Below are 12853 nucleotides of genomic sequence, written 5' to 3' on the forward strand. Positions count from 1 at the left end.
AATCCAGTTACTGATTACTGTATATTATAAAAAACAGGTGTCGTGATAAAATAGTTAAATGCAGAGTCTCTGCCACACTATCAACTATTTTATTTTTTTTACTTCAGACTATGCCTGATACAAATGATTTCAGACTGCATTTTTTACCTGCCAAAAATGTATCCCCTCTCTGTAACGCACAGTCTCTGCTCGACTTTTATCTTTAATCTTGTAAATACTTTACCGTTGGTCCTACAACCTTGGTGAATAGGGAGAAGTTAGTCTTTGAGTCTGCATCTTCAACCTGCAATCAAACTAATCTTGACGCAATGTCTTTATGTCCTTCTTGTCTTGTCATGTGAAGCACTTGGTGCATGTAATTTCTTTGTTGTAAAGCACACGTGCTGCATTTCTTGTATGAAAGGTGACATACAAATAAATATTATGATTATAATTATTGTGAGGCTCAGATGTTGCCCTGCCCTCTGCAGCTGCACGAGTGAAGGTATACAAAACTAATAACAGAAATCCACCACTGAATCTTTGCAGGCGATCAGAGGCGAATGAGGCCAGCGACCTGCGCTTTGCTCACCCTCATTTAGTGACGGCGAGTGTTGCGGTCGGCCATCTACTGTAATCAGACCTTTCATCCAACCTGACAGTTAAACTACGGAAGCTGCTGCCTTCTGACACCTTCGACGAGGGCAAGTTGTCGAGGGCAGTCGTCTTTTGCTGAGGGCAACGACTGAGAGCTGACGTTGTTAGGCAACTGTGTGAGTGTGTGAAAAAATGTGTGTATGTGTGTGCATGTTGTGTGTGAGTATGTGTGGGTGCAAATTTCAAATACATGGAGACGGATGACATACGTCTCTCTTAAGAGCTGGGGATGTCAGAGTGGGGACAGGTCTAACAAGGATGGACGAGTCTATGTCAGATACGACTGTTCTGTTGTCTGGCTTTAGTCAGTTAAAACGGTGTCGTTTATTTTCTTTCTAGTTTGTTATATACAGGATTCATACTCATATTTACCCATAACTTCCATGACTTTGAGACATCCTTTTCATTATTTAATAATATTTTAAATTCCATATTTTATATATAATATCCTTATATATATATATTTTTCATATATATATAATAGATAGATAGATAGATAGATAGATAGATAGATAGATAGATAGATATATAGATAGATAGATAGATAGATAGATAGATAGATAGATAGATAGAGAGAGAGAGAGAGAGAGAGAGAGAGAATTTTTTTAAAATAATGAATTAATAACAGGAATTGGAACTGAAAACATGTCTTCACAAAATGTTTTTCTCAATAGCTGAGTGAATGGTTGCCACAAAATGACAAATAAACCTGTCAAGTTTGGCACAGAATTGTTGTGGGTCCTGGCTGCACCAATGCCGTGATCCTGCTTGACGCGACCTTCTACTGCCGCTATTATGAGTCACGTCTCCACTTGTCATATACGCATGTCACTCTTATCAACACTCACGTTATTTGCACATAACATAACATGCTATCATAGAGTGCATTTAGTAATTTTACAACTATGATTATCATAATATGACATGCGTTTGTTTCCGTTATTGCTGTGCATCTCTCCCCCTCTCTCTTCCCCTCTCTCTTTCTCTTTCCTTTTTTGTCATTATTGTAATTCAACTGTTATTTAAGACATCTATTGCTCGTCTGTCCGTCATCCTCTGTCGCTCTTCCTGAGGTTTCTTCCATTTTTTTCCTCCGTTTCAGGGGTTCTTTTTTGGAGCTTTTTTTCTCAGGTGACAGTAGGGTCTAAGGGCAGAGGGATGCCGTCTGCTGTAAAGCCCTCTGAGGCAAACCGTGTTTTGTGATAATGGGCTTTTTAAATAAAATTGACTTGACCTGACGTTACCTCCAATGATTTAACTCTGGGTTTTTTTTTTTAATAATTTACAGCATTATATATGGATCATACAGCACAAAAGACATTTTTGACTTATGATGTTTCCATAAACGTACAGGAGTTTCTATTGAAGAGAAAACTGGGCCCAACATGGGCAAAAATGTGACTGGAGCAAAAAATGCCCAGAAACTGCTGGGGGTTCAAAGTTAAGTACAGAGAGAAAGTATCCAAACAACAACAAAGTCTCTCTCTCTCCCTCTCCCTCTCTCTCACACACACACACACACACACACACACACGCAGACAAACAAAGTCTCCTGGTTCAACATGATATACGTGAGCAGACAGCAGCTGCCCACCGGGCCAACCATGACTGCACACATACACTAACTCACACAACACCCAGGTGTTCACCTACGCTTGTTTCAATCGAATCCACAGGGACAAACACACGAACACACACACAGGCAACCGCAAACGTGACCCGTACAGTTGCCTGCCAGCTTTTCCACAAAAATATCGACACGCTCGGGCATGTGTAAGAAACACACATACAGGTGGACACAGTGGCAGCATGTTTTAAATATCACCGTGAGCGGTCGCTGACTGGAGGACCCTGACAACGTCTGGTGCTCCACATAATGATCATTTTTAATTAATTGCATAAGTGGAATATAATAAAATCAGTATGTTTTCCTCAGCGTATAATCACCTGAAAATAATAATCATGTTTTCGTTACCTCAGAATGAGCCGTTAACATCTGTTTAGTGATCTATGTAGCTTTATAGTTATGTATTGCTCTGCTATGTTTCTTCAGTAGCACAGAATGGACAAAATAAACATCGGCTCATATAAACTTTATTCAGTTTTAATTACCAGATCTGCTCGTTTTGGAGAGGAAGAGACCTCTGCGGATAATTTGGCTTCTGGTTAAAATCTCCTGAACATTTGGCTCTTAAGATATCAGAGAAAAATACGGGCACACATAAACATATGCTGGGCTAGTGGCCCGTCTCCAGCATGCCCAACAGCATTGGGCAAAAACTGACTTATAACAGAAAACTGCTTTATTCAGTGGTTTTACTGGTTTAAATCACCTGGCCCATTTGTTTTGCAGAGGAGGAGACATCTGCACACAATTCGGCTTCCGGTCAAAAACCTACTGAAGGAGTTCTAACAGCGTAAAGTTTCTGCTGGCTGCAAATTGCAATCCTCACCGCTAGATACCACCAAATCTCACACTTTGTCCCTTTCAAACAAAGCTATTTCAGGGTTAAGTTATGCAATAATCAACAAGAAAAAAGCAAGGATTAGGACCTACTCGTTTAAAAATGTAAAAAGTAAAAAAGGTTCATAGTGAAACGCAGCAAGTATCTGTGATTCTACTTCATCCTGAATAATTATCTCTCAGTCAATGTATTGATTAATGGACTAATTATTCAGCACCAGAATGGACAGACCACGGTGATGGAGTGAGACAAAACAGAGAAAAATCCTCACCACATCTGAAACAGCTAAAGGATCTGACAGTCTTTGTATTTGTTTAGACTGGATCATGAATACATGTTTAATTTAAAGTATTTCATCTTTCAGGTGTGGATTGCTACACAAACAGTGACTGCAAAGCCCTGGGTTTATAGAGGAACGGCTGAAAATATGCTGAGCTGGAACTCGGAGCTGTAGAGATTTCCCAGCGATTTAAGCATTGACACCATAAGATATCACATAAATCCTTTTCAACAAGAGAGAGCTGAAAGTGAAGTCGAGGCCTACTGCAAAAATATCGCATCAAATCCCCAGATGCAGAAGATAGTGGAATTATTTTAACATATTTCAATCCAAATCAAGTAGTTTCAAGACATTTCTGAAGGCTGGTGTTAGTTTGTCAGCCTGTCCTGGTCTTGGTCCTAAAAACTGCATCAAAACATCAAAAACAGGTTCATTTCAGTGTATTCATGTTCCTCTTACCTTATGATGACATACATGACCAGGAAGTTCCCCACCAGGCCGATGACGCACACAATCATGTAGACGACCACGATGGTGACCCTCACCCCCGTCGGCAGTAAGGCGTCGGTCACGTTGTCGAGGCAGCTGAAGTTGCTCTGGAAGAGCGAGTCGTTGTAGAGCTGCAGGTGACCGAGCTCTTCCAGCAGGAAGTCCTCCGGGTAATCCATCTCAGACCGAGAGCGAGTTTTCCACCCACCTGACGGAGGGAAGAGGTGCGGTTAGACGAGGGAGTCATTGTGTCCTAATTTTAAGATGCAATTTTCTTGGCAGTTTCAGATTTTTTAAAAAGTTTGATGTGCCGATTCTGATTTTTGCCTAATTTTCTTTCTCTGAAAATCATACCTGGCAAACATTTTCTTTAAAGTCTCTGTAAACTTGGCTTGATATAATAACAAAAAATGTTTTAGAAGGCCAAACAGACACAAAAACAGAAAAAATGCTGCACATTCATAAAGTGTTAAGTGGAAAACAAAGAAACCCCCAAAACAAATGCAACGGAAAAACAACACCGGTCCTCCAGGCCTCTGGGGGGAGCGCTAAGTGGAACAGCTCGATTTTCCACCTGAGAGAGATGGACCCGACGAGGGAGAGTGCTTTTGTTTTTGAAGCTGCAAGAAAAGTGGAATTAAGTTGCAACATGAGGTGCATTTTCTTTTTTTACATTTGGTTTTTCACAATATCAAAAAAGCAAAGATTTATGAAGCACGACAATTGAAGCGTTTCCACTCTGAGGTCCATGAAGCTGATACAGACAAAAGCAACATCAGCTGCAGTCAGCCCTCTTTCCCTCTCCCTCTTTATTCATGTGAGCTGCAGCAACAACACATCAAAATGCTGCCATGAACCCGTCCCCCCTCCCTCTCTCTCTCGCTCTCCCTCCCTCCGTCTGATCATGAATATTCATCAAATCAAAACAGCAAAGTAACTCTGCGGTGCTGCTGAATTTCCCCGGGGTTTCTGCCAGGCTCGATACACTCGGGTTATGTATGTTTTAATTTCTCTCTGTCTTCTCTCAACCGTTCCTCAACTCCACCTCCCTCTCTGTTGACTCATCTTTTCTTCCATTCCTCTTCTCACATCCACATCTAAGACAAACAGTGTTTTGTTTGACAGGTTCGATCTCGGCTGCAGTGTGTGTGTGTGTGTGTGTTGCTGTGTGTGTGTTTTGGCTGCCTAACCGTTGATGAATGAGCAGTTAAACTTACAGCCTGAAGTGTGTGTCCATGTAAGGCTGCAGAGGCGCTCTGGGTGGGCCACTGTACCAATTCCAGTACGTGTGAGAGGATAAAGCAGCACTAATGAGACTGATGTTATTTTATTGTTACTAAATCAGTGATGGATGAAGTACTTCAAAGTCATACTTGAGTAAAAGTACAAATATCTTAACAGAAAATGACTTTGGGAAATGTTAAAGTCAGCTATTGGATTATCACTTGAGTAGAAGTACAGTTAAACGTTAAATAAACCTGCAGACGCCTTGTCCCTTTAACTAACCCACTGTGGCGACACATTTTGACGAATAAAGCCCCGTCTCAATTAGAGGCTCGGTCTGGTTACCACGCAGTTCATTTTTATAGAAGTTAACAATCGGTTTGTTGGCTCCCTGCTGAAGATAACCTTAATTAGCTTTTTAGATCATGCACAAAATATGTTTATATGTTTAAACTTTCGTCAATATGAACATGTTACAAACATAGTTAGCTTGGTAAGATTCTCACAATTCAGTCATTTAGTTAATTTTACCGAAACCACGAGCACCAAAGAAGATGGTATTACTGGCATAGTACACAAAAAAGATGGAAAAAAAACAAAACAAAAGAGATCAGTAGATCTAGAAAACTTTTTTAAACTAGGGAAAGATGTCCAAAGATGTCCTATAGATTATCATAATTATGTATGTAGAATTATTTTACAGAATTATTAGAATTATAGCTTTTTTTCCAAGTTCATTTCTTGCTTTGTATTCTTTCTTACTTTCTCTTTATAATTATTTTATTATTTTTAAGTTGTTTTTCATTTTTTAGGTAATTTTTCTGTACTTTTCGTTGATTTCATGATAACCTCTTGGTCATTTCTTTTTTTGCTGCTCATTACCTTCTTCCCATGTTTTTGAATAAGGCAAAGCCAATATAACCAGGTCTAAAAGGTTAAATAAATACTTTGTATTTCCATCTTTGCTGAGCAAGTTTTGTGTGAAAGGAATTAAACGCCCGTCCTTTACAGATGCCTGTCTCAAATATAAGCCTGTTGAGTTAGCCCAGGATATTAGATTTCATTAAGTTTCACAGTATCATTATATTAAATGTTATTAAGTATTGAAAGTAAAAGGAAAAGCTGGTAATGAAAAAGCAAGTGGTCAGACTTTTAGGGATTATTTAGCAAACCTGAAGGCCACAAGCCAAAATACTAAAGTTTTACAATGAATTTGTTCTACAGACTGCAGCTGTTGCTGGAGCTTATTGTGGCATTTCATTACTGTTTCTGATGGCATTTGTGTTATTTTTAATTAATGAATGTGTCTTCTCTGATTCACGTTCGTCCTGTGACGTTTCTATTGGCTGCTCAGGAGAGACAGAGTGGAGGTGACCTGGACTCAAATTGGGGACGTTCAGGTCAGCCATCCCTGTCCTTTTTATTGTCAGTCAGGGGTCTTTCTGCTGAGTCATGTCACACAGCAGGACAGCTCTGTGACATATGAGTGAAAGCTCTTCAGAACAGTTCGACTTTGAGGAGATAGCAGGATGACTTTGTTTCAATATTTTGTTAAGTGCTTTTTACCATTTAAATGCTGCTGAAACAAAGTTTTATGTTGCTAAGACATTTATAAATTTGTTAAAGTGAGATTTTGACAAGTTCAGGTGAGAGGTTGGAAATTAGCACCAGCCAAATGATGGTAAAATGTGCAAGAGGCTGTTAGATTTGCTTCCCTCACATGCAGAGTCGGCCCTGATCTCCCTGGGGCCCTCACCAAAATTCTGATAAGGGACCCTGCTGTAGATTAAACCCATCAGTATATAAAGTAGGCGAGTTAAAATGAGCTCAACCTCAAACATCTGTGAAATGCAGCGCATAAATTAGCAATAATATTAACCCAAAAACCTTAGATACAGTAATAGAACACTGACATGGGTCACATTAATGCACAAAGACTACTTTGCCTTGGGTACTTCAAGTACATTCTGCTTATAATTCATACTTTTACTTGGGGAAATGTTTTGAATGCTGCACTTTAATTTGCAGTATTTTTCCAGTGTTGATTTAGTTGGCCACTTTAACTTAAGTAGTTTAATGATGTGAATATTTTTCCACCTGAATAAACCCTGACTCACACACTTAGTTGGGTAATCAGTGTCTTGTTTGAATATTATGTGCACTGAGGAGGAAAAGGTCCACATTGTCTGAACTGAGTCCATAATTGTTACTGCCATGTTAAGCCATTGTTACCTTTTATAAAGCGCTGGTGACACGTATGTTTTAGTCACACTAGAGGCCAGCGCTATTGTGTTTATTTTCACGCTCATCATGTCTTTTTTGCATCCAGGATGCCGGCATGTTGTCAAAACTCACAGGCTGGGGCGGCGTGATGCTGCCTTTGTTTGGTTCTGTGTAAAAACGCATAGGCCGATGTACAGAGGGGACTTTGAGGCGTCCGTATAGCGCAAGAATTCCCACAATGTGGTCGTTCTGAACATAAAACCATAAATACTTTGACTGTTACAAGTCAACAAGAAAGCGTTAAATATTGCCAGCTAAATGTACACAAAAGATCAGCATGTTGCAGAAGGATTCTTTTGTGCTGGAGACCTGCAGGTTCCCACACCGCCTCAGAGGAAACATGTAACACTAACAGCTGTTAATAAGCCCATACAGTTAACTGTAAACCTTGGAGAGAGAAGTAGTCTCTGCTTATTTTCTGCCTTTCAGCTTGTGCACGGTACTCTAAATAGTTCCAGTTACATAAAAAGACAGTGCTGGTCTCTGTGATACAGTCCCTTTTGCAGAGAATGGTTGAACAACACTGCCTCCGTTTCTACTGATGTAAACAGCAGCTTGTTGTGCATCGACATAATAGTGTATGCTGCACAGATGTGCATCTTGCCAGACTGCTGATTCAATCCTCTGAATGCTAAAAACGTACTCTAGCGTGCTTGAGTTGAAAATAACAACATACCATAAAGCACGCCTGGCTGAGACATGTAACAATGTTATTTTAGGTCTAGAAAGAAAGGAGTGAAAGAAAAGGAAATCGGCTGTGAGGTACAAAACGCCTGGATGGCTTTGCTTTGGTGGATAATCACTTCTGGTTCCCATGCAGGTAAAATACACAGAAACATTTCGTCTTTCTCACCGGGACACACGTCACATACAGCACGACAGCCGCCTCTACATTCCCCACATCCTGGACCACTGACATCCAACTTACAGCTAGTGGGCTGATTAGAGCTGGACGATAAAATGATGACAATAATTATCTCAAAATTTCCCTTGATAGAGATAGAAAATAAACAGTCTGCGGAAATGCACCTTAAACATCAGTTGTTACTGTTTTGATTGAGAAATGGTTGAAATGACAGACTGTGGGTGTAAAACTTTGTACACATGCTTTAAAAAATTTTGTAAGTGTTTTAGCTGAAAGTTTTTGCGGAGTAAATCGACAAAACAAAGTCTCAACTGTGGTCAGTTTTTTTTCTCTATAAAAAGTTTGACATCTTCTTAACCAGAAGTTTCCTTTGTCTATTATTATCTATTATTATTTATTGACATCATTTTGATTATAAAAATGTTCTGAAACAAATTCAGATTTGTGTGTTTGTCATGTTCTGATAAATAATAGCCTTTGAACTACAATTAACAGTTTGGTTTCTTCAACTTTTACTGTGCATCAAAAAACAGCCTTTAAACTTTATATTAGTGTGATAATTGTTGATGTTGACGGATATGAAGTTTTTATTGTGATCATTTTAAGCATCCATCAACCAGCTCTAGGGCCAATTACTCTGTACTTTTAATGTAAACAGGGTGCCAGATAAGGTGCAGAAAGCATCAAAAAAAGACAAGGGGAGGACCTCCTGACAGAGGTCTCATGCTGATGCCCAAATCCCATCAAATCCCCCCCAAAAAAGCTGTCCTCAGGATAAGTGCGGACAGGCTGTGACCCCAGAACTGGGAGAACAGCCCCAGCAAATTCCAGGTACAAAATCTGGGCTCTCTATCTGGAAGAGTGCGGTCCTATGAACAGCTAAGATACGGCACGCAACTTCAAAACCCCAAATTTGGTTCATTGTTTCAACTCATTTAACTGTTTGATGTTACTGCTGTGCAGCATTTAGTTAAAAATCCAAAAATCTATTCAGAAAGATAAAACATTTACACATATTTATCCATTTTTGTATGTTTTGTGTTTAGTGTTCGTTCAGCTCAGCAAATACAGAGAGAGGCGTTTTTGATAAAATACACAGGTGTGATACCTGAGTCCAGCCCCCCTGGAGAAATATGCACCAGCTGCCTCTGCAGGAAAAAAAGGTCAGTTTGATTATTCAGCTATATGAGCAAACTTTCTGCTCCTAAATGAAGCAGCAGGTTTCTTAGCTGGAAAGCTCTGCAACATACTGAAGACACACCTTCATGACAGATATACAGCAGCGCACCACGCTTTTTATCGACTTTTACTCAATGAGGATGTGATGGCTTCACCGGTTTCTCTAATGTCACAAATTGTTCTTTATTTTCCGTTTTAATAGCTGCTGCAGCAAGTTCATCAAGTTTCTCCACATACAGTAAATAACTTGCATGTTTGCTCTCTTAGCTGATCAGCTGACTTCTCCATTAGGGACTTTGTCTACAATAACTCTGTACCTGCGCAGTTACTGTGTTTACAGTCTTTTTATGTGGGATTAGTTACAACTCAGTGGTTATTTCTGGGAAATGTCACATCTCTGGCATCACGGCGCTCCTCACAAACATGCTTTCATCTTTAATAAGCAGCGAGAGATTATTCTGCATGACTACATTCATCTGCAGAGAGACGACATGACTGGAGAGTTTGTCCTAAGAGTAGAAGACATTTCGTTTTTGTTAAAAGACCGACTTTTAAGCCAACATGGACAATAAGTCTAAGAGGTGCTCAGAATAATGGAAAGTGTGAATATGTACAAGTTCATGACAAATGAAGGAAAATTGTGACATATAATTAAAACCTAAAATCAAGTACTGTAAGTTGACTTTTAGTTGGGATTGTTTGGTCAGATATAGTTAAGCTAGCTGCTTTTTTATTAACCTTTTGAAACCTGAGCAAATGGCTTGAGTCCTTTCAAAAACAAGGGAAGATGGCAACAAGCAACTTAAGAAATGGACCAAAACTTCACAAGAAATTAGTAAAAAGTTTCAAGGATATTACCTGAAAGTAAAAAAAGTAAAAAGCAAACAAAAAAAAAGAAAATGACCTCAAGAAAGTGCTAAAATAATACTTTTTTTTCTCTGTAATTATATAACTAAGAGAATTTTAAATATTATTTTCTAGACAATTTCCTATGTTTCAAGGTTTAATTGCTATTAAAAGGCATCTGAATGAAGCACGTGAAAACGGATGTCGGTCCAGGTGTTAAAGGGTTAAACAAGGACAGGCCCACTGCATTTCTACAGTTGCTTCTAATAAAACTAAAACAGACTGCAGATCAGAGGAATAATAAGCACGAATACAGTCTAACAGTCATGATTTTAAGAACCGTAAGGACAGATTCCACATATATGGAGCTGCATACACTGAGGCTCTTTTGTCAAAATCCATATGTAGGCAGGAGGAGACAATAAGAACACGATCTGTGAACACAGCCATTTTCACTAATGTACTTGGCATAGGAAGGAGAAAATGAGCATCTTAAGAAAAAAAGATCAAACAACTAAAAAAAATAGCACTAAATTAGTTAAAAGTAATTAAATATAGCACAAAAAGTAAAGCTAAAAACAAAAACAAACAATTAAATAATCTGTGTTTTCTAAAGTAATCAAACTAATTTGCTCGCTGTCCACAGGTTTAGATACTTGTGAAATATATCTGAACACAGCACAAGAAAAGTGATGTTGATCCAGGTCAAGTACACGCAAGTACACACATAAATATGCTGGAAGTAGGCCAAGAATGGCTTTGTAAATAAGAGAATTCAGATGAAAAGTCTACCAAGAGTCCAGTGCATGCAAACACTGGGAGGGTGCATTCAAATATATTACACATTATCAAGCATGGTCAAAAATGGAGCAAATTTCAGTCTTGTTTGGCCAACAAAGAGAAGCAGTTCCTACTTCTAAGATAAATACCCAGTTTCAGCTTGAGCCTTTTCACAAGTTGCTCAATGTTTGGCTTACAAGAAAGACAACTGTCTGACACAATGTCCAGGTATTTACAAGATAAAACACACTCTATAATGTTGTTCTGATGTGCAACAATAGTTTGGGAGACTTTAAAGTTTCACCTTGGTTTTTGTAAACATTGTGCACTTTTGTCACTAACAAATTTCCATACAGATCTGCTGTAAAGTATCCCAGTAGTAACACCAGAGTCACTCACTCAAACTACACACACAGCCACAATGACAAAGTGATGCTACAAAACACATAAACAAAGTCTCTACTGCAAAACCCGACTCAACATTAGACCCACACACCTTCTCACAATCAGCACGCCTGCCAATCACAGCAGCTGTTTGAAGTAAACACACTAAAATGCACCAAACTTCCACACGTCTCCACCATGCAACCTGTCACTACAACACCACAAGATTAAGCGTGTGTCACAAATAAGCACACCACGCGCACAGTAACACGACGTATGCACCATAAATGCGCAGATATCGCACTTTAAAAAACATGTACGTCACGCACGCGCCGCGCCACGCGCCATCAGTATCTATACAGTGTGTTATCGCAACCTTTCAGCAAGAGGCAGCTCAACATAAACACAGTGACGGACTGCAGACGGTCAGAGGCGCGTTTTCTCACGCAGAGCGCACTGTCTACATGCGTGCATGTACCTTCATTGCTGCAGCAGGCTGTGTTAAATCTTACCTTTCTGCCGGCAACAGCTCCAGAGCTCCCCGCAGACCGCCCCGAGGAAGTTGTTGTGTTTCCCCCCCTGCGCTACTGTGCACTGCCTTTTCTACGCCCTCACGGTTCTGATTTCTTAAAATTTCTCCTCGCTGTCATCGCCGAGAAGTAGCCGGTGTCACAATCCGAAACGTCCGTCCAGGTTTTCCCCGGGATGACGAGGGGAGAGAAAACCGCTTCACCTCCAGTCAGCATCAGATGGCAGAGAGAGAGAGAGAGAGAGAGAGAGAGAGAGAGAGAGAGAGAGAGAGAGGAGGGGTCTGCTGGAATAAAGATGCAGGCACGCGCTGCACTTTTCTCTCTCTCTCTCTCGGACAGATAGACGTAGCTTGCACCCCCTCCCCTCTCCCTCCTCCTCCTCCTCCTCCTCTTCTTCTATCTCCGCACTACTAACCCATCTTGTATGCGCATTTGGATGGAGAAGGAACCGCTCTTTGTGCGTTTTGGTGAATCATGACAATTTCATACATACAGCACGTGCAGCCATTTGGATAGAAAGTATGTGTGTTCATACTCTGTTAAATCCTGAGGGGTAGAAACACATGGCATGCACACACAATCAGAGAAAAAACAACCTGTTACTGTAATCACATTAGCTTTCACTGCAATAAAACGCTTGCACCGAGGAAGGTGATGTCATGGTTCCATGTGGGTAATAAAGAATTAGGCCTTCCTGGCACAGTGAGCAACCTGATAACAGTGTGCTGCAGTTTCCAGTCATGTGACTCTGGGCGGGTTCCCATCACACACTGGTCCAAAACTTGAGTAAAATTTTCGAAAAGCACAATTGCCAGATGACTGCATTTTCATTCAGTAATGTTATGCGACTTCTTTTGCTAAAACATTCCAAGAAGCATGGCGATGGATGTTC

The 12853-nt window shown here is 40.0% G+C and overlaps 1 protein-coding gene across 1 annotated transcript in view; it reads right to left on the reverse strand.

The window, feature by feature from the left end:
* The window catches only part of oprl1 (opiate receptor-like 1), a 97493-nt gene extending 85377 nt beyond the window's left edge, over nt 1–12116 (reverse strand). Inside the window, exons 1-2 of the mRNA XM_042491602.1 lie at nt 11944–12116; nt 3841–4078 (exon numbers count right to left, since the gene is read on the reverse strand). Of these exons, the coding sequence (XP_042347536.1) occupies nt 3841–4049 (209 nt within the window). The 5' untranslated portion in view covers nt 4050–4078; nt 11944–12116. The remainder of the gene's footprint in view (nt 1–3840; nt 4079–11943) is intronic.
* Nucleotides 12117–12853: the final 737 nt, after the last annotated feature.

Source organism: Plectropomus leopardus, chromosome 8, assembly GCF_008729295.1.
Source record: "Plectropomus leopardus isolate mb chromosome 8, YSFRI_Pleo_2.0, whole genome shotgun sequence".
In the NCBI taxonomy this organism is placed as follows: Eukaryota; Metazoa; Chordata; class Actinopteri; order Perciformes; family Serranidae; genus Plectropomus; species Plectropomus leopardus.